Genomic DNA, 23,257 nt, shown 5'->3' on the forward strand with positions numbered 1-23,257 from the left:
GCTCGGAGGATGATGAGACCTTTACAAGCACTTATAAAAATCAAAATCTATACTAAAATTATAAAGCTGAACAGTTTGTTTGTTTGTTTGTATGTTTGTTTGAACGCGCTAATCACAGGAAATACTGGTCCGATTTGAAAATTTCTTTCAGTGTTAGATAGCCCATTTATCGAGGAAGGCTATAGGCTACTTTTTATCCCGGTACGGGAAGTAGTTCCCACAGGATGCGGGTGAAACCGCTGGCAGAAGCTAGTTAGCTATAAATTGGTTGCTCATTCCAAAAGTAGTTTCCTATGGAGAAGAATGGCAAGAAACTCCATGGTTACCTACCATAACATGCGAAGATCATGTAGAATCACAGACAAAAAAAAAAATGGCAAAATTAAGATGCTACATGGTGTTCACATTTACAAATCGGTTTATTATATTTTGGTACAAAGTTACAAACAAACGATTAAAAAATGATACAATTTTACTAGCCGGTGTAATTTTAAATTGGTGTGTCCTATGGAGCAGGACCAGCATGTTTCCAGGCATTTTTATCTTGAATATAATCTTCTAATTTATAAACTTCTTCTTATTTACACTTTGTAAAAAAGAATATTATCTGAGTTTTAAATCGCAAGTCATTCAGTTCCAGAATGATGTCTGGTATTTTATTAACATTTGACACAATATCCCATGAAAGATGTATATACTTTAGATAGTCTAAACGGTGGGATCAATTTTTTTTTTCGAGTGTTATAATTATGTCTATCACATATTTATTATGGCTGTTTATTTATTTAAAGTATTACGAGGTAAATTATTTAACTCCACAATTCTTATGGAGCTACGCATGTGCGTGCCGGATGGGTATGTGAGTAGGCGGCGGCGGCCGCAGCTGCTGGCGGTGCCGAGCGCGCGCACCAACCTGCTGCAGCGAGCGCCACTGACGCGCGCCTTGCGCACGCTCAACGCAGTGTCGAGTAGAGTCGATTTGTTTACTTGTTCGCTGAATGAGTTCACAAGGGCCACCTATAGTATTGTTAGTATTTAAAACTTTAGTAGTGGTATTATTTTTGTGATATTATGTTTAGTTTCGTATGTATAATGTAATTTTGAATTTTTAAATTTTATATAATGTAACTAATTTTTTCGTATTAGGCTAAGTGCCTGTAAAGATTAAATTAGCTGTGTTTTTGATAAATAAATAAATAAATAAATAAATAAATAAATAAAAAATATTTTATCAAACAAATGTGGGTTTTTCCTAACATACATGATAATTTCATATATAAATTACGGTCATAATATTATTTTTTTAAACAGTCCCCTAAGAGATTCACGACCACGTAAGTTATACATAGCTCTGACAGCTCGCTTTTGCAAGATAAATGTGCATTCAATGTCAGCAGCTCGTCCCCACAGCAGAATGCCGTACGACATGATGCTGTGGAAGTAACTAAAATATACCAGTCTACTACCAATATACATAGTTGGGAAAAAGGCTCAGGAGAGAGGAGAGGAGTTCAGTTCATCGTTATTGCACTTGGTATATCCTGTTATGATAATGAATACGGAAATAAATAAAATAACTTAAAAAGAGATAACATATATTGATAAAATCCGAAATAGAACATAATTTTCCTTACGTTCGGTTTCTAAGAGCGGGGGCACACGATGCGTTGCGGCGCCGCACCGCAGAGATTTCACCGTGTCAGTGGGCACACGAGCGGTGCGGCGCCGTAACGTTGTTATGTCGCAGCGGCGCCGTAGCATTTGACAGTCTGTTGTCCTTCCTCGTGACGCAAAACAACTGAGCGGTGCCGCTCCGACGTCGCAACGCATTCACCCCTCCCCGCCTCGTCTTGGTGGTTGCAAGTCCGGTGCGGCGCCGGAGCGCATCGTGTGACATGCCGTAGATATTTCTATGTAAGACGACGCAGCGACACCGCTCCGGCGCCGCACCGCCGCCGCAACGCATCGTGTGCCCCCGCTCTAAGGAAAAGTTTTAACAATTAACTGTCTATAATTAGAATGATAACAGAAATAGATATCGAGATATTTATTGAAGAATTTCTTTGATTTCATGATTTTAGATACTTTGATTTCATGATTGAACTGATTTGTTCTATCATGAGAATTATTGTCTAATATGACGAAACAGTCTAAGATTAGCACTCAACGTGACGTAGCAAATTCTATGGACAATAATTTATAACAAGTACAAACTTGAAAATTATATCCATACCTAAAGAGGTTTTTTTTGTCTGTTTGTTTGTACTCTAAAGGCTATGAAAATACTGAACCGATTTAAAAAAATCTTTCACTGTTTGTAAGCTATACTTTTCCCAAATAACATAGGCTTTGTTTTATCCCGGCATAGGTAATTCCCACGGGACGCGAGTGAAACCATGACAAAACGGTTAGTTATTTATGCAAAAAGTTTTACAACCTGAAAAAAATATCTACATATATAAACTAGTAGAAGATGAGTTTAGCACATGGGGCAGGACAATGTCGGTTTTCCTTAGGTACACCCCAAATACATAGTATATACTAAATAGAAGACGTAGGTCTACATAGAGTAACAAATGACGGAAATTCATTACGAAACTAGCGACAAACTTTAAAATTGAACTTGCACAAAACTTTTGGCACACATTGAATTCGGAGAATTGTTGAAGTATGAATAAGCAAAGTAGCGCCAATTAAATATTTTATAAGCCCTAATAAAAAATAATTAACTATATTTTACGACATAAAATTAACGTTTCAATATGTTTTTTTTTTTTTTGTATGGCAAAGAAACACTTGATCTTATACATACTATACTGTACTACATACTATACTGATATATACATACTTTGTATATGGAGGACTTTATTTCTCAGCAAGGTTTACTCATTAGAAAGTGGGATAATCTGAAAGTTCGTCAGTCAAAGCCGTCAGACGACAACTATTGTACAAAGGACGATGTCCATACTCACTGCTCTGCGTTACATTCACACGTACGAAAAGAAACCTTAGAATTGACTCCAATTGGCGTAAAGCCATAATAAGGGTTAATTGTGGGTTGATTCCTTTATAACTAACAACTATCGCTCTATATTATTATTCATACTCAAACCTAATGAAACTTGCCAGAGGCGCATGTGTTTCCTACTCTTGCCGAGAAAACTTAAATGTAACCCAAACTTTCGCGTTTATTTGCATTGACTAGGTTAATTATTTGTTTGTTTACAATGTCTTTATTTATATTGTAACTACTGTTCTATGTTTTTGGTTCCACCTGCGTTCTGACGGAATTCTTTTGAGGAGCCTGATAAAATTGTAACTTTCATGAGATTCAGTTTTAGCGATTTTGCTGTGAAAATAAGTGGTAGGCGTGATATAACTATGACTAACTGAAAGGCAGAGGGATTTAATGTCTCATGAAGAAAATATAAATATCTTAAAAGTAACAATTAACTAAAATACCTAAGTGCCTAATTGAGGAGTATTCTATCAAATTAGTTTGTTTGTTTGTATGTAACTGAGTACGAACCTAGTTGAAAACTATAATTTTCCTACTGAAATTACAAAAGCAAAATTTTGTTACAGAGTACATTGCTATTCAATTGCGTAGAAACTTTGAGGCAACTATGTTCTGTCGTTATAGGTAAAGAATCAACGCCTAAAGCGACCAACAAAATTAAGTAAATTACCAAACCAAGTAAAATAATTCAAACTCGACTCTATCATCATCAAAAATCTATTAAATATCTAACGCTCTTCAATAGATCGTTTTCAAGACCCGGACAATAGTCGGTGTTGTTTGCCCGGCTGCAATAATAGCAGGATAAACCCGGGAACTGCAAAGATAGACGTAATTTCTGCCCAGAAGGCTCAATACCCTGAATGTGGAGTGCATTTAAATGGCCTTGTCTATTGTTCGAGGTAGCTAGCTTATGTTTTATACCGGCTTTTAGTGAGGGCGCAATAGTGGTCCTGTGTAGACTTTGGCTTAAATCTTCTAGCCGTAACATAAAGGAATAGGCACAGGTTCAATGCTTTTGAGACTGTCTTTTGTTTTTATTTTATTAACTTCCCTGTACCAAGAGTCATATTGAGTCATATGTGATACTACTATGTATTCATCAATGACAGAGAAGTGGTTAAGATCATTTTAAATAAAATGTTGTCTTTTTTGTCACTTTTCGTCTTTGATTGCATTCATTCATAACAAAAAAAAAAACAGTCGTTCAGGATAATATAATGCTGATCTAACCCAATCTGAAACCTAATAACAACAATATAATAAATGTATGCATCTGTTTACATTTTAATAAGGGAAAAATGCAAAAATATTTTCAGAACGTGTAGTTTTTCTAGTAGTTTCTATCGCGTCTATTTACAAAGAAGTAATGCTTTTAATACTTCGGTAAAAGTTTACTTAAAAAACATAAATTGCAAACTACTTCAAAGTGTGAACGGTGGCCATTTAAATTATTGAAAGCATCTGATACGAAACTTTTAGTTGGTAATTAATTATGAATCTAAAAGCAAGACCGTCTTTAATGTTTCTTCGTTTAAATTAAAAATTCATGATGTTAGTAAAAAGTTACTACAAATATTGGAAGAACTTTAAAATGTCTGGCGAATACTCACCGTCATTGGGCTTTTTTACTATCATGCAGTAAGGCACAGGCCTCTTCTTAAACTGAGAAGGAATTAGCCTTAATTACCACGCTTGCCCAAGGCGGATTAGTGATTTCAGACTTTAAAGTTCAGGTTCCCTCAAGGCCACCACGACTTGTTGAACCTGATTTTTAAAATCTCAATATCTCAAGGTCACAAGGCTCGAGGCTTCCACGACTTGTTGAACACTTTAGTATTATATGTGTGTGTGTGTATAGGTACTACTAGATTATAGCAAAATCGCACACCAGCGGAAAGCTATCTCTTTTCAACAAGGCGTTAAAAAGATGATTACTTCTACAAAATACTTCAATAGGTCTAGGTGCGGCAAACGTAATTTTTGTTCTTTATTGTTTGTAAAAATGTGAATACGTACGATGCGTTTATGTACAGGGACCAAGGTTCCTTAGTCTTTCTTCCACACCGCCTAAAATTCATATACCTTATTCAATCTACCGTAAGTCACGTGAAAAAACAATGTTGTAAGTACTTTTCATACATCTTCATAAGCTTTAAAGTCTACGAAATCTCTTTATTAACAACGTTGATAAAATATTAAACATAGAGAACAAATGACCAGTGGAGGTGCCATATCGGGAAATCACTTTAGAAAATAGCGCGCTAGAATGCGGCTGAGCGACGGACGAGGAACGTTACTGTTTCCGCTCTAATGTTTAAACGCCTTCTTTGGACCCAACCTGTTGACCGATATCTCAAAGAACCCAAACCCCTCGTTAGTTCACACATAACTGATCGATTTGGTCATGCCCATCTTGCGAATTTGACCTAGAAGAATTCGCCTACCTGCATTATGGTATCTCCGCTCCTTACTTACTCGGTGGTATTAATACAAATAGCATGGAAGCGAAATTAACAAGCATCTTACAAACTTTAATTATTAAATCGTAGCGATGGTTTTATCCGTCAGTCTTAGCAACTGTAATTAACAAAGTTATACCAAATAGAAATTATAAATTAATACACATTCCAAAGATATTTAAATGTCGAATAAGATTTGGCGGGAGTTTCGCTCATCCGCCATATTGAAAACGTTATGAAATAGGGAATTCATTTATTTGAATTTAGAATGTTACAATGGCTGTCTCGTTGATGTAGTGGTCACAAACTTAATTAAGAAAACTTATTTTAGACCTTTTTTATCTGACTGAGGTACTTAAATAAATATTCCTTTAGAACCAGCCAAAGTCTATTTTTGTGTACAGTCAAGTAGTAACAAAATGATAGGTAGAAGATGTATTTCCATTGCCATGAAAGTAAAAAAGGCTCTAGTAACTTATTTCTTTTCCTGAGAAATCTACTTACCTCACCCAGATGAAAAGTAGCGTTTACTTTGATGTGGGTATAAGCTATATTACTGCCCAATTTAATCAAAATCGGTCCAGCTGTTTGTGCGTGAAGAACATTCAAAAACCTTCGCCTTTGTACATTTTATAATTCCTAATTGTATAATCTACATATCCTTTTATGGCAAGACAAATTTGTCTATACTAATATTATAAAGAGGAAAACTTTGTTTGTTTGGTTGTAATGGACAAACTCAAAAACTACTGGACCTACATTACTGGAGCTACATTACCTGCGAGTAAAATAGGCTATATTTTATCCCGGTGCGGGCAGTAGCTCCCACGGGACGCGGGTGAAACCGCGGGGAAACGGCTAGTATTTGTATGTCTCTAACCGACCACGGGACTACAGAGTCCCGGATTTTTGGAAGGCGAACGTGGGGCCGAAGCCAACACGCTGAAGCCCTTTTGAGACAACTTTACTGAAATGGCGACACAAAACCGACGATTATCCCCGTATACACTATAGAAATGTACCCAAGGACAATCCCCGGTTCTGTGCTAAACTATTGCTAACTATGGAGGAAAACTACTTGGGCTATTGTGATGGGATGTTAGTGGACTAGGAATGGGAAGACTATGGGAACTATGGCACCTGCCGATAACAATGTTTGCACACGTAAAAATGGCAGGTGGAGACTCGCCAACTCACTTACTGGGCCCCCGGGAATCAGCCACTGAATAGCAACAAGAGGGCAACAGGTACATGAGCGGCTGAAGGGTGAGGATACCTCGGCGGACTTTAAACGCAGATCACGCGCCCCCTGTGGGTCCAGCATCACCGGCCCACTCGCCACTTACCACGAGGCACCTACCCTCCGAGTGGGCTGCTAACCCTGCTCTAGCGACTCCACTCTGACCGGCCGATGAAGGCAAGCCAAGAGGCGGGAGACCTATCCCCCGTCATGCTTCACTCCGGCAGGCCGGAGATGGGGGACAGTATACTCTCCCTGGAGCACTCGGATATATAGCCCCGCGGGGTCGCTACTCCCCGTCATCCGCCTCAGATGCCCTGCGGGGCGTATTTGTATATTATTATAATATCTTCGTATTACAGCGTATTGCGTTTCCATACGTTGTTGTTTGTTGTTGATCATAGTTGTTCATCTTGTCGAGTTGAGTGGAGTTCTCGAGTGCTCGAGTTTGTTTCCAGCCATTTATTAGATCTTGTTGATTTAAATTGTTAAGAAGATGATAATTTGTATTTGAATATAAGAATAGTTTTGTTTTAATATAAGTTTAATACAAGGTGTTGATTTGCATTTGTGCCATACTTCAGGAGGAGGACATACAATACGTTAATAATCGATTTGAATTACAGTAGACGGGAAATAGCTAATATGCACTGCTTTTTTGTCATTGTAATGTCGTAGTATTTCAGAAGTAATCCAATTTTATGAATGAAAGGACATTGTTCCGGCTCCATACATGTTCTGCCTAAGAACCGTTCGAATGGAAAGTGACTTCTATAAACTCTTAAAATTATATGGAATCCTAGGAAATAAGTTTTCACGAACGGACACTTCAGGAAACTAAAATAATTACGAAAAAAGTTAATATTTTGAGGTTATAAATAAAAAATAACCAAGCTTGCGTGAAATATCAGAGTAGTATTATCAAACTACACTATACAAAATATCAACAATACTATGTACAGCTCTATATGTTCTCTTCTAGATCTAGGAAAAGACTACTCTACTAGATACTAGGAAAAGAGATAGTACCTAGTCAAGTTTAAGATAATTCTTTGACAATGATCATTTTATAAAGTTGCATTTTCTGTCTGTTCCTATGAATGCTTTAGATCTTTAAAACTACGCAATGGATTTGGATGCGATTTTTTTGAATAGATAGAGTAGGTCAAGAGGAAGGTTTACACCAAGGTTTTACATTGCCACCGTGCGAAGACGGGGCGTGTGACTAGTTTTCATAAATGCTTAGATTTTTTATGAAAAACAACTACCTTAACGCTTTTGCTTTCAACGTTACGTTTCTTAATATATAGTGAATCCACTTTGGATTTGTGATAAAACGCATAAGTATCCAAAATGGAAGAGTTCCATTCACCACAATTCATAAAATATCGATATTATTACGATGGAGAATTATTTATTTAAATGATTGTTACTACTTTTATATTAGACAGTTACCTAGCTATCTACATGCCATAAGGCGGGAATCGAACCCGCGGTCTATTACCAAGAAGGCACAGACCATACTAAAAATGTCATTACCACACAAAATAATTTAACAGTTAAAGTAAGGTTTACCAATAACAATGAAAGAGGTTTTCGAGGATGTGCAATAAAAACAATTTTTATATTCAATTAAAGGTTTTTAATCATCAATATTTCTCAATAATATATTATCTAAGAACTGAGCAGGGAGTTCAATTGAATTTTGATATCTCGCCCAGCTTAAATACCAGATAATAGTCATTATGTGGGCACAACAGCCCACTGTTCTACGCCCAACGATACAATTGCAACAGTAACGCCTGATGGTAGGAGCTTCTTACAAAGTACACAATTGCGTCCAACAGTGCATTGCATCTTATTATGCTCGACTGCTTCAGACCAACACGTCGTACATATAAGGTCATGAGCTTCAACCTGTAATAAATAAATACAATAAAACATTAGTAAATGTCAAGTAACTTGCAATTGTGGCAATTGATTTGAAAACCGAGAAATTGTGTGCTTATGAAAACATAAGTAGGTAGTAACATTCTTATCAAAATTAGAAAAAACACTTTCGTAGACCACTTACCATACGGGGAACAGTCCATTGTTGTATGCAACGAAGTATATCTTCGTTTTCTAATACTAAAGAACCTCCAGCAGATCCTCAATTTATACAATATACTATATTCTGCATCCATTGTTGTAATTATAATACAACTAAATTCGATCACAGACACAGCAATATCCGAAAATGCCAGGAAAATCCAGTCCTTTACACACAGCCGAGTCTATCAAGTACGCAATCTAATCGGAGTGCGTAATCAAGCCAAAGTTGTTAGAATAAAACCATGAAACGCATAGAAAATCATAAAAGAAACGAAAGTCGCAAAGCAATCAAACTGACTTCTAGCAAACCAGTGTTGCCAATTACGAAAACTATAATCCTACTCGAATGTCAAGCTAGAAATTCGCGATTTCGCTTAAAACATATAGAATACTAGTTTTTTTCTAGCTAGTCAGTTTAGGTATTTAAATGAATAAAGTGTTAGCAACTTATTTTAATAACCGACTTCGGAAAGGAGGTTCTCAATTCGATCCGTATTTACCGAAATCGCGAAAACTTCCGAAACTGGCAGCACTGGCTGACGGAAACATTTTATAACGCATCAATAATTGTGACCCAACTTTTTATTTGGAATTTATTTATTTGAAGTGTCCGTGGAATACTAAAATATGTTTCAAACAATATAAAAATAAATGAAAATTATAGTATAATTTATATTCACATCGGTTCTTAGGCCAAAATTGAACAATGTCCTTTATGAATAATCGTAGCGTATGCTTTGTGTTTGCGTTTGTGTGAGGGCGCAACGCGGTTTTAAGGCCAGTAACACACGCGCGAAGTTTAAATACGGCTAGATGACATTGACGGAATTTCGAAAAAAAAAAAAAAAAAAATATTACGTACCAATTTTTTTTTTTTTTTTTTGATTTGGGTCGAGAATCAGTACCTAGCATAATTACGTCCTTGAATATGGCACGAATGCAAATCAACAGCTTGTATAAGTATATTTTTTCTGTATGCATTACTTAGACGTTTCAAGTCGATTATTTTGTCGATTGTTTACTCGCAACTGCTATTTATTTAATTTTTCATTAATTGCCATTCAGAGGAAGCGATTTGCTACCCTTTTGGTACGACTATCAAACATACGGCTACTTAATTGTACTTACTTATGATCCCGACTGACAAAAAAAAAAAACTAGAATTTTAAGGTCCTTCCCCTGCATTTGACCAACCAACTTACTTACTTGAATTAATCTAACGTGATTAACCAAGCCAAAAAGCCACAGTTTTATTTAAAGGTTAAAAGGTATTAAAAGATCAAAGAAATATTGACCAAGAAATGTAATCTTAAGCAAAAATCAAGATAAATTGCCTTTATCCTCAAAATACGTAACACAAAGGAATCCGTTTAAATCCAAAGAGGAATAGTACAGGACAATGTTACCTCCTTGGAAATTATTTACATGCCTTCTTGGAAAATTTCTTCAAGGTTACAGGAAAAAAATGCTGAAATAAAACTGTAAGAACAAGCTTTGTCTGTGTGAATATAATACTAATATTATATACGTGTGTGTGGATGTTTGTTCCTCTTTCATACAAGAAGTACCTACTGAATGGATTTTCATTAATGCAGATAATATAGGATACTAGAGGTATTTATTCAGGTGCGAGAGAGATGAGATGCTTTTTCAGATTTCTTTTAAACAAGAATGCACAAGCATACAATTATGCTCGTACATATTATGTTACATTGTGGCAATTAATTATTTGGATTTTTGAAGAGAATCAGGACCAATTGATGATAAAAGAATCACGGGTGAGTCGATGAAACAATGATTAAGATTTAGAGGCAGACCTCAAAACAGTGACCTTTTGAAAGACTCCTAATCATCATTTTATGGAAAGTACAATTTTGTCACCTAATATTCAATACACCTGCCCGTACTGCACACTAATTAATTCATCGTAATTGCTTTTAGACGTCTAATTATACTGATGATACCACGACCGCGGTCATTTGGCTGGATTGATTGCTAGTAATGGGCAATCTATGGTGGCATTGCCTGTAAGTACCTGTTGAAGTTGGTTCGTTATGACTTCTGTTTTCCAGCTAGTAAGTAAAGGGTGCTAATTAAACAGGCTTTTTTTAATATCATTATTCGCCCCCAAAAATGTATGTTGCCTTCTAAATTACTAAGTCAGCCACAATTAATAAAGCGTCGAGCATCTAAATAATACTATCTTAGCCACGAGTTATCTTCCACTCTAAATACAACTCAGCATGATGGTTATTTTTTTGCATCTAAATTTGTAGCATGCATTCTAACAGTAAACTTCTTAAATACTATTAAATGACATCATAAAAATATTTATTTACCTTCTAATTTTTTAACTCGTACCTACTGAGTTTTTACTGACCTCGTGAAGGTCGCCGGAAGACGCTGGATGCAGGTCGCCTCCAACAGGTATCTGTGGAGATCTAAGGGGGAGGCCTATGTTCAGCAGTGGACGTCCTATGGCTGAGATGATGATGATGATGACTGAGTTTTTTGTTTAAAATATAACACATCCCATATTAATTGTCCCAGCATGGAAGTAAGCATGCAACATGCAGCAAGCATGGCTTCTGTCGCGGCTCCGGCGCTGCGGGGACCCGGCGGTCCCATGCGAGCTTATCGTCGCATATGGTTTTCACGCTCAAAACCGCAGCTTCGGCTTGCTGGCTGGCTAGGCCAGCCAGCCTCAGCCGCGGCGGCGAGCGCTGAAACTACCTGCGCCTCAGCTCGCAGGTCGCCTCGCCCCTCCGCGCCTACGCGGTTTTGAATTGCACTCTAGGGGTAGGGCAGACAAGACTACGTGGAGTCGGTTTTGCAGCGATTCGTTTTCGTCACTAACTTCAATTTTTAATACAGTGTTTTTAATTGAAGGTTATAAATGGCAATATGCTAAATAAATGAATCCAAATTAAATTCTACCATCAAAAAAAAAACGAGCCAAGAAAGGCGTTGATCTCGTTTTTCTTGGCTCGTTTTTGGAAAAATGAGGCCGAGTTAGTAAATTAGATGACAATGTATAAATAAGAAGGACAAGTTACAATAATTGATGATCTTTTATTGAAGCTTTCTAGTAGTTGGCGTTGTAAAAAAGACGAATTAATATCTTAGAGGCTATGTCATTTCCCCGTTGCTTAGTTATAAAATTAGAAATTTAATCATGTGTCCAATAAATAATTTTGTGGCTACACTTATTATTTCCCGTAAGTAAAGTTTAAAGTGCCCATTTTATAGACGTTTTTTTAAGATTTATATTGTTTATTTATTTTAATTTACGGTAATAATGAGTACGAATATTACACACCTACCTTTTATGTGTCTGATTATTGTATACTTATAAATACTATTTTATTTTACGCAGACAGCCCGTACTATGTCGACCATAACACATAAATAATGAGGATGTTTTTGCACAGCATAAACCGTTATGACCGTTACACGAAAAGTATTTTCAATAATATTCAAATTATGTGTACATCAAAATAAATTAGCATTTAAGCGTAATTTTATCTCATACAAACAAGTAAAAAACTACGACAATATTCAAAACTTTTCTCAATTTTGAATATACACGTGACGTACAAAAGGTTTTGCATAAAACAATGAAGACATTTTACAAAAAATTGTAATTTCCTTAATTATGAGGAATCTAATGTTTTCTACAAAGTCATAAGACAGTATGAAGGTTTCGTTCAAAGTGTCAACATGTTGTCATTTACTTTAATAGTGAGTGTATTAGTGAGTGCTACTACAGGTGCAAAAATATTAGCTGTGTTTCCTACACCATCTATAAGTCACCAAGTTGTCTTTCGACCCTTAACTCAAGAACTAGCTAAACGAGGACATGAAGTCACTATTATAACTACGGATCCTGCATTTTCAAAAGGAGAGGCACCACCTAATATAACAGAAATAAATGTCCATGATATATCTTACGATCTATGGAGAGACAAACTAGTCAAAGTAGTATTTGAAGGAGATCGAAACGATTTAAAATTACAAGTAGAAACATATTTTACAACTATACTAGACATTGTTATCCAACAATTTCATAGTGATGGAGTACAAAAATTGGTTAAAGATAAAACAAAGAAGTTTGATTTGCTGTTTCTAGAAGCGTGTGTAAGACCTGCGTTGTTATATTCTCATATTTACAATGTTCCTGTGATTCAAATAAGTTCTTTTGGAGCTATGCCTGGTAATTTAGCAGCTTTAGGAGCTCCTGTTCATCCGATACTGTATCCCAACGTGTTTCGACAGAGGAGCAATAATCTTACAATATGGGAGAGGAACAAGGAAATCTTAAAATTTTATTTGTTCCATCATTTGTTCAAGTATTATGAAGATATAGAATCTGAAGAGATTATAAGACATGTTGGTGCAGACATACCGCCTTTATCAGAATTGTATAAAAATGTTGATATGTTGTTCCTAAATGTGCATCCAGTGTTTGAAGGCATTCGACCTGTGCCACCTAATGTCGTGTATATGGGTGGAATGCACCAAAATCCTATCAAAGAATTGCCAGAGGTAAGTACTAGTAATACATATACATATGTCTTTAGTCTATAAAGTTAAAGACTTGCAGAACTATCTGAGATGAAGTTCATTTTCTGTACCTTTACGTTCTTATACTGACTTGAGTTGCTTAGTATCCACAAATAGGACAGTTTTAAGAGGTCCTACTCTCAAGCGACTTCTGAAACAACGACGCAACTTTTAAAATCGGCTTAAAGTAAAATAACCTATATTTTTTTCACAGGAACTCAAATCTTTCTTAGATAACTCCAAACATGGTGTCATCTATATAAGTTTTGGCACAAATGTGGATACCAATCAGTTATTGGCTGGCGATGTCAAGAACATGGTGAATGTCTTATCTCAGCTTCCTTATGACGTATTATTGAAGTGGGATGGAGAAGAATTGCCTGGACGTGCTGAGAATATTAGAATAGCAAAATGGTTGCCACAATCAGATCTTCTCCGTAAGTTATTTCTTTATTTTAAGAGCATTGATCTTGTTGATGTTATACGTTCCCACTTCCTTCCCTTCTTGTTGATTCGATTCATAAACATAATTTTTCGCACTTATTTTCTATAACTACATACTTTTACACCTTGTAAATTAATCCTATTTTAGTAATTCACGGCATACCGCGAAAACTGTTCAAAATGATAAGATAACTATACTACAATAAATGTTTTACGTTTAAAATAGTCAGTTACCACAAGGAAGATGTTACACAGAAATAAATTGAAATTAATCCATCGAAGCGTGAATCAATTCAATTAGTTCGAAAACCTAATTTGTTTGAAAATTAGACTATTCCCTTGCATGTTCATTTAACAAGGTATCATTTTGTGGATTAAATCGTCGAATATTGAATGAGTGAGATTGAAATAATAATGAGCTTGAATAATTTGTAGCTGTGTTTGCGTTTCCTTGTGTATTAATCTGTTACGTAATCTTAGAGGGTAATTAATGTACATATATGCTCTTTTGTCTATATCTGAGAGTTTACGCTTTAGTTTACCAAAGATTTTGAAGATTAGTACTGATTAATCATCGTCAGCTTTTGTATCGTCAAACAGTAGAGCACAGACTTCTTCTTATACATAGCAGTAATGTGCGTTTATCATATCATGCTGGTTAAGTGATTTCAGAGTTTTATATCCAATTTTCCTCAACGATATTTTCCTTCTCCGTTGGTCACTGATTGATATTCAAGATACTGTTAGAAAGTACACATACTATAGGTGCATAGGTACTGGCATGATTATGGCATCACACTTGTACTTGAGAAGCAAGGCCTCACCCACTAAGCCACTACGACTGCTAATTAAAAGACGGTAAATATATTCCAGGGCATCCAAATATAAAACTATTCATAACACAAGGAGGTCTACAATCAACAGATGAAGCTATAACAGCAGGAGTACCAATGGTTGGAATTCCAATGCTAGGTGATCAATGGTACAATGTAGAAAGATATGAGTATCACAAAATTGGAATCAAAGTAGACTTGGAAACTTTGGAAGAAGATAAACTTAGGAATGCTATCATAACAGTTATTGGTGATGAAAGGTATGTCATATTTTATTGAAAAAACTTTCGAGATAAATAAATGTAAGGTTATAGGCGGGACCTTTGCCCAGCTGTGGTATAATATGGAAAACAAAAAACAAAGATGAAGATCAGATTTTTATGTTAAGTGATTTTAACTTCTGATTTCATTCAGCTTGCCACACAGCTTGTTCAGCCTTTTTAAATCATCACCGTCTTTGACTGTAGTATAAGTCTTGAAAGTTGATTCCTTAAAACTAAAGTCTACGAAGACGATCGAATATATTTCCTTTCATACCAGTTATCGTCGCAACGTAGTAAAACTTCGAACATTGATGAATGATCAGCCAATGACACCCTTGGAGCGTGCGGTGTGGTGGACGGAGCACGTGCTGCGTCACGGCGGCGCGCGACATCTGCGCTCTCCCGCCGCCAACATGTCGTGGACGCAGTATTTAGATTTTGAAGTAGTTCTAACACTTCTTTTTACTTTCCTAATTTTAGTATTCATATTCATAAGCCTTGTTTATTATGTTTGTATAAATTATGTGACTTCAAAGAAACTTAAGGCTGCTTGATGAATAAACATGTTGATTTTAGTCCTTAGAGTTTAATTTACTTTCAAATATTGTTATAATTTTCGGCTTAGATACAAAGTGAAGTTGGTCTTCTTATTGTTGTGATTTGAAACAGTCACGGTTTGTTACAACTTTTAACTACATAATAATAGTTGTCGCCATGTTAAAAAAGAAAATAATTTTGAAAATTAAATATGTGATGGGAAAAACAGTGATATGACGGAATATTATACGGATATAGAAAGAAGTCCCGGGGCACCCAGGGGTGAACGCGGGTAAAACAGCTAGTTAAATATAAACAAAAATAAACATCTTCAGCAGTTGTTTGTTCTATTCTCATTAAAATTTTAGTAAGTCAAAAAACATTACTGTCAAGTTCTATAATTTTCAAAGTTCCGCCCTTGAAATCAAAAGTCACGTTCATTCTGATAGACGCTCAGAATATCTTAATAGGTCAAATAATTCCATTAAGTACATTATACTGAGCATTCAATGAAGTGACCTTGGTCATGAATAGTATTGATAAACAGACAAACTGTTTATCTGATAACTTTGCGAAGATAACAATTACACCACTGTATGAAACATCTGTTGTTATCAATTTGGAAATAAACTGGTTTATGTAAGATAACCTGTTGAACCCCGTTTTACTTGCCTTTTACAAATATGCGTTTATTTTTTTTCATTTTTAAAATTCTTTTTTTAATTAGAAAAATACAAAAATATATGAACAAGTCATAAGCTACAAGTTCAACTGCTCACATTAAGGTACGTTATGAATGCCAACAGCCGATCGCACAAGCTGCGATTACCATTGAAAACGTACCCTTAGGCTCAAAGTCCACAAACGCAGAGTAGTGTTTAAACAAGTAATATAATTTCTCCACTCAGAGAACCTGCTGTGTAGGGGGAGACAAGACGATGAGATGATCGGAAAACGAAATTCTATAAGTAGAACTTCAATTATAGACTTCAATTTTTAAACACATTTATATTAATACATAGTAGGCTTCTTTAAATACGTAGTGTGTTTTTATATTGCACAATAAAAACCTTTGCTTTTGACTCAATCTATAAAGCAAGATTATATCCTAACTTTCCTAAGAGAATCTTGTATTACACAACATTGCGTAATATTATGAAATACTTTTAGCAGTACCAGGTATCTTCCAAAGATAATATCATTGTTTTAATATTAACTAAATTATTCATTACCTAACTTCAAATTAGTACCAGATGTCATGAATATTTTAAGTAAATACTACAGTCTAGTTGTCTGATTAACATACCCTAGTCATGCAAATTATTATTTTAAGATACCTAACAGTAACAATATACCTAAGTATTTACATAATGTACTTCAAACCAAATTAATTAGTTACGTGTTACAAAAATAAACCTACATTTACATTGAAGAGTAAATAATGTTTTATATAAAAAATATATTTTAAGGAAATAAAATGCTGCAGTATTTTTGTAAACGTTGGCAGGGACTTTCTGAAATTTGAAATCTTACACACTTTTATCAAAAAACTTCTATGGGAAGTCAAATATTATATTGGGTTCATTCTAAAATAAACTTACAATTTTTTATTCTTCTATAATGAGCAAAAACGCTTACATAGGGTATATTGAAAAAAAAACGGCAATTGGAGAACCCTAAAACCAATTTATTGAATTTAAGTCAAAAATTGAAGATAATTGAAGATAATTTCAATTAGCAACAATAAGTCTGTATAATGAAACATTGTAAAATAAAAATATTTTTTTTAAATAAAAAGATAAAATATCAATATTTCAAAGCAGAACAAAAAATTTTGCCGTAAAAATAGAAAGACCCTACCATTCAACAGGTCAAAATCAGTATTATATGATATTTTCATTAAAAAGATCTTTTTCATCAGAAAACCTATCTACTATGTGCCGGGTATCTCAAAATACTTTCAAAGATAACGAACGAATTTCATCATAATTCACACACACATGCTAATCAAACCGGTTTACGCTAGCAATATATAAGGAAGTACATATACAATATCATCACAACAATCTAAGCCACTCATCGAACGATGTACGCTCAATCGTTTTTAATATTTACTTTATTAATCGCATACAATGATGCGGCGAAAATACTGGCTATGTTCCCAGTACCGTCTATCAGTCATCAAGTAGCGTTCCGACCTCTCACTCAAGAACTTGCCAGGCGAGGACATGAAGTCACGGTTATCACACCAAATCCCGCCTTCCCGAAAGGAGGAACACCTGCAAATCTAACAGAAATTGATGTGCATGATATTTCTTATGGGATTTGGAGGAAGCTTTATGAGTATACTTCTGGTACTACAAGCCCAACCACTCAAACGAGGATAGCTTTCCAAATGATGGTTCAGCTAGTGGAAAACCAATTGCAAGTCGATGAAGTGCAAAGACTGATAAAAGAAGAAAAGTTTGACTTGCTGTTCTTAGAAGCAGTGGCACCAGCTTTAATAGTGTCACACATATTCAAAGCACCAGTGATTCAAATATCTTCATTTGGTCCTATGAATTTCAATGTGGAGACGATAGGAGCAGCATGGCATCCTTTGCTGTACCCAAACAGTTTTAGCCAGAAACTGTACAACATGACAAAATGGAACAAATTAGAAGAACTGTGGAATTTTTATAGTTTAGAAGGTGTTATGAGAGAATCTGATGTTTTAGAGTATGAAATGGCTAAAAGACTTTTTGGGGATAATGCTCCAACTGTGAAAGAGTTGAGAGATAATGTTGATATGTTGTTTTTGAATACTCATCGGATGTGGGAGGGAAATCGTCCAGCTCCTCCAAGTGTTGTGTATATGGGTGGACTGCATCAGATGCCACCGAAGGAATTACCAAAGGTAAGCCATATAATTAATCTAACATAGTATCTGCTTATTGATGTAAAATAGATATGAGACTTGACGCTTGTCAAATAATATGCTTGTGCAAAAGCCATCTTAGTTTTGATGGAGTATTGCAAAAAGTGGCTGTTTAACCTAGTGACCTAGTGTAGTATTTGTTATAAAAAATACTGATTGTAAAAAACCTTGTATTTATAGTAATGAGGTTGTTATTGGTTAACACGGAAGCAATTCAAGCGTCCTATCGTAACTGAGTATTTTTATTTATATAAAGATACTAAAATATAAACATAACGTTATCAAATGCTATCAGAATGTACCAGAAGTTCTTAACAGATAAAACACTATTACATAAATGATTGAGTGTAAACAAATATGAAGTAACTACTAACAAACGCCAGATGATTCGTTCAAGGTTAACAAACGTTTGCTAAATATAGGTTCAATGTCAATAATGAATAGAAACAATAGACTGCAACATTAAAGTTTAGAACATGCCGAAATGTCTGTGTGTAATCAACGAAATGTTGAAAATAGAAGAGATGAGGAGATATTGCATTCTTACATTGTGTTAGAAACATACAATAAAAAAAGAAAATTGACATATGCGATAAAATATCACGGTGTCTGAAGTTCCGCGGTATTGTTGACTGGTATTGATGTTAGTCAAAATTGATCAATCCATAATTCTCCACAGAAGTTATAATAACAATAGCGAAATTCTAGACATAAAGTTGAATTTATGTTTAGATGGTATTTTATTAAATTCATAATTATTTACAGGATCTCAAAACCTACTTAGACTCTTCAAAGAACGGCGTTATATACGTAAGCTTTGGTACAAACATTCAACCTTCACTATTCCCGCCCGAGAGGGTTCAGATGTTCATAAAAGTATTCTCTGAACTTCCCTATGATTTTCTATGGAAATATGACAAAGATGAGCTCCCTGGACGTACTAGCAACATTAGGATATCCAAGTGGCTGCCACAACCTGATCTTTTAAGTGAGTGTAAGAAGGATTTGCTTTATTGCCATCTTGATTTGTACTGGTTTTATCTCAGGTGGTTTAAGTCACTGGTTTAATTCATTCCAAAAAAGACCACTTTTTTCTTTACTTATTTAGTTAGACAAAACTATAGTAATCTGTTAGGTACTTTATTTACCGATACAGTTACTCTGAGCTTTATCCAGCATATTTGTGCCTTATAATTCTAAAGAAGGTAGGCATAATAGGACAATAAAAAGAAGCAAGCCTGTGCCTAGCAGTGGGACGATAAAAATGCTGATGATGTTGATAACCCTTAAAACTTCGATAATTTTAAAGACGATTTATAACTGGAATGTGATCTTTCAGGACATCCAAACGTAAAAGCATTCATAACACAAGGAGGTCTACAATCAACAGACGAAGCTATATCGGCAGGAGTACCTATGGTTGGTCTTCCTATAGTTGCTGATCAATGGTACAATACAGAAAAGTATGTTCACCATAAGATTGGCGTCAAACTTGATCTGGATGAGCTGTCTGAGCAGCAACTTAAGAATGCTATCAAGACTGTTGTTGGAAATAAAAGGTTAGTAAATGATGTGTTTATTGTTTACAACGGTATTGCAAGAGTTTTTGAAGTAACTAAGAGGAAAATAGGAGTTGTACGATCTGTCTTTAATGCCAGTAACATAACTTATTACATAGCTACTAATCTAGACGTTAATTTATATTAATAAATACGTTAATTGATATTATTTTTATAATATGGGTAATTGATAAAAATAATATCGTAATTAGGGCAGTGGATTATGTCCTTTTCGTTGATGGAAATACCCATTATTTCATGATTCTCAATAACTTTGATAGACGGTCCTTAAAGTACTTACGCACTAATTATGATAAAATCATAATTGATGTACACCATACCGCACATCGATAGAAAGATAAAATAGATCGTACTATTGGCGATGATAAGATTTCAAGTACCACCTGTTTATAGCATATGCCTACAACTCTCGTCAAATAATTTTGCCCTCTGTTAAGTCAACCGTTTGATTAGCATGTGCAGTAATATTAGTAAGCGCTGTTTTTGACTGTGAAAAAAACATGGTGCGTCGACCCGAACTTGGGATAAGGGCAGGAGGATAGTGACAGTTTTGCAGTCATAAGTAGGCAACTTAGGACAAGTATATATCTACAGCAAATAAGCTCATGATAAAGTACATGCGTAAGTACAGGGCGTAATTTGTCCAGCAATAGTATCCAGATGCTATAATTATTGCACTTGACTAACAAAACAGAACAGCGATAAACTTAACCCATAATTCTTGCAATCTTTCAGCTATCGCGAAAACATTGTGAAGCTAGGACAACTGATGTACGACCAGCCAATGACACCATTGGAGCGTGCGGTGTGGTGGACGGAGCACGTGCTGCGTCACGGCGGCGCGCGACATCTGCGCTCTCCCGCCGCCAACATGTCGTGGACGCAGTTCCTCGAACTAGAACTAGTTCTTACTGTACTTTCAGTCATATTAGGCTTAGTCTCAGTATTATTAGGTATAGTGTACTATTTGTGGAAGTCTTTTACTTCGAAACCAGTCAGTAAAAAAGTTAAGAAGAATTAAAAGACTCGTAAATGCTTTTGGTAAGGACCTAATTGTGATACTTGCTTATAGATAATATTATATGAAACAATTTATGTTATTAAGGAAAATAATGTTATGTTTACCTGTTACATCCGTGAATTTTGTACAAAATCCAAGCATTGGATATTTTTGAGTAAATTATAATTTTCCAAAGTATATTAGCTTGTTTTAATCATTTTTTCCTTGAATACGTATTCCGCATGTTTATCATCTTCCTCTTCACAGAAAAAATACTACAGTAACAACAGTAATAACAACAGTAGGTACTCTTTATTTCCTAAAATGTTTTTACCCAATCAAATTGCCATATGGCTTCATGAATGTCTAAACTTATAACTGATACAAAAAGTAAAGTTTAAAATCATACGTATGTAGTACCTACTACTTTCTCCCAGCAGTTCCACCCACGTCCTATGGGAAATACTTCCCGCACCTGGATAAAAAGCTGCACAGCAGCCTTCATCCATATTGGGTTATGTAACACTAAACGAACTTTTCGAACCGGTTCAGTATAATGCCTGAGATTAGTCGATGTAGCTATCAAATAAACAAACTCCTAGGCTTAAAAATATCAGTATACATTTTACCAATATAATATTTCAAAGAATTCACAATCTCATATCAGAAACGCACATCCAATCAAACAAAAAAATAATCTTCAGAGCTATAAAAAATAAACAAGATTTTCATCTGCCATTTTGTGGTGAGCTCAAAGAAACGTACCTTATCCTTTCTCCTGCCCTGTTCCCAATGTTTAGGTCTTCTTCTCCATCCATCTACATTTACACTTAGCGCCCACTTTGTTGCATGCGTACCCTCCCTCCACATTACACGCCCATACCACGACAATCTTCCACTTCTCATCTTTTCCGTTTTCAAAGAAACGTATCTACCTAATTATATAAAGGAGCAATCAACTTAATTAAATAAAGAGATGATGAGAAACTTGAAAGCAAAATTACAAGATTAAAATTCTGTGAGTCTATTTATTAATTAAACTAGCTTCCGCCCTTGGCTTTGCCCGCCTCGGATTCGGTTATATCGCGTTTCCAAGGGAACTCTTCAAAAATCCAGGATAAAAACTATCCTATGTTCTTTCTCAAGGTCAACTCTATCTCTGTACCAAATTTCATTAAATTCAGTTCAGTGGTTTAGACGTGAAAGCGTAACAGACAGACAGAGTTACTTTCGCATTTATAATATTAGTAGGGATAATCTACAGAAATTGTTAATTGTTTTCGGAAGGACATTTTGAACTTGTTTCGTATAATTGCGTTGATTGATAGCGGCATTGGACGGCCGTGACCCTGCACCGATGAATTTAGTAATGGAAAATGGGCGATTCCGGTCAAAATGTCCACCACGAACGAGACCTATGTGGCTAGATAGCCCGTTAAATATATATATATATTTGTTATGAAAGAAAAAAATATATAATGCCAGAAAAAAGTTATAGCAAAATCAAATAAAACATTTTTTAGATTTTTTCAATTACTTTTCGTGATGTTCGATTTTCGTACTTTCTGTAACTTCTGACAAAATAGAATTATTCATTATTAGAGAGAAGAAACCACCACTTACATCGAACTTTCTTAGATTCAGGCACCGCTGAGTATATTCAAGCACTTCAGCTGGCGCCTCAATTGGTTAGTGATTAGCACATCCAATGGGCAAAAAAATATGGGCTGTTTATATGCAAATGTGTCTTACTCATCTTAGTTTTGGATAAAGTGCGGAAATGGAAGTGGAATAAAATAAAAAATTATAATGGTAACATACAAAAAATACCGAAAATTAAGAATACATTTTTGGCTATAACTTTTTTTGGCACTGTTTTTTTTTTCTTTTTTAGTAAAAGTTACTCTTGATTAAATGGACTATTTAATTATATAGGTCTGGTTCGTGGTGGACATTTGGACCAAACTTTATACATTCTTGCCCAATCTCCATTGTTGGTTACATTATTTTGTACCAGAATGTTCTCTCTTGTTTATGACATTGCCATTGGTGAGTAAGTATACATAATGCATCGAATTGAAAAACCTTTAATAAATAAATCGTGATTAGGAACTAATTTTTTCAACTCATCATCGTTTTGCCTTATTTTATTGCCCACATAAAAAGTCATCTTAGAAATGATTGCCTCACCTCTTAGCAGTTGTTTGTTTGGACTTATAAAAAAGGGTGATAATATTAATTAGGCTATCGGCGGATTGTCGTAACCTATAGAGTTACATATATGAGTAGCAATTTGACATTACTT

At 35.2% G+C, this 23,257-nt stretch overlaps 2 protein-coding genes across 2 annotated transcripts; both read left to right on the forward strand.

The window, feature by feature from the left end:
- Nucleotides 1-12,535: 12,535 nt before the first annotated feature.
- Nucleotides 12,536-15,472, forward strand: LOC124642380 (UDP-glycosyltransferase UGT5-like). The gene is made up of 4 exons (XM_047180779.1): nucleotides 12,536-13,360; nucleotides 13,593-13,815; nucleotides 14,696-14,915; nucleotides 15,196-15,472. The coding sequence occupies exons 1-4, from the start codon at nucleotides 12,536-12,538 to the stop codon at nucleotides 15,470-15,472; spliced, it is 1,545 nt and encodes a 514-aa protein (XP_047036735.1).
- Nucleotides 15,473-17,507: 2,035 nt separating this feature from the next.
- On the forward strand, nucleotides 17,508-21,152 carry LOC124642379 (UDP-glucosyltransferase 2-like). The gene is made up of 4 exons (XM_047180777.1): nucleotides 17,508-18,351; nucleotides 19,138-19,360; nucleotides 19,712-19,931; nucleotides 20,688-21,152. The coding sequence occupies exons 1-4, from the start codon at nucleotides 17,542-17,544 to the stop codon at nucleotides 20,971-20,973; spliced, it is 1,539 nt and encodes a 512-aa protein (XP_047036733.1). The 5' UTR covers nucleotides 17,508-17,541; the 3' UTR covers nucleotides 20,974-21,152.
- Nucleotides 21,153-23,257: the final 2,105 nt, after the last annotated feature.

The sequence above is a fragment of the Helicoverpa zea genome, chromosome 24 (genome assembly GCF_022581195.2).
Source record: "Helicoverpa zea isolate HzStark_Cry1AcR chromosome 24, ilHelZeax1.1, whole genome shotgun sequence".
Lineage (NCBI taxonomy): Eukaryota > Metazoa > Arthropoda > Insecta > Lepidoptera > Noctuidae > Helicoverpa > Helicoverpa zea.

Excerpts from the sequence above, each read along its gene's own strand:
- LOC124642380 (XM_047180779.1), top strand. The coding sequence starts at position 12,536 with ATGTTGTCATTTACTTTAATAGTGAGTGTATTAGTGAGTGCTACTACA. Across the intron at positions 13,816-14,695 it reads GCCACAATCAGATCTTCTCC|GGCATCCAAATATAAAACTA; the intron begins GTAAGTTATTTC and ends AATATATTCCAG. Across the intron at positions 14,916-15,195 it reads ACAGTTATTGGTGATGAAAG|TTATCGTCGCAACGTAGTAA; the intron begins GTATGTCATATT and ends CTTTCATACCAG.
- LOC124642379 (XM_047180777.1), top strand. The coding sequence starts at position 17,542 with ATGTACGCTCAATCGTTTTTAATATTTACTTTATTAATCGCATACAAT. Across the intron at positions 18,352-19,137 it reads CACCGAAGGAATTACCAAAG|GATCTCAAAACCTACTTAGA; the intron begins GTAAGCCATATA and ends AATTATTTACAG. Across the intron at positions 19,932-20,687 it reads ACTGTTGTTGGAAATAAAAG|CTATCGCGAAAACATTGTGA; the intron begins GTTAGTAAATGA and ends GCAATCTTTCAG.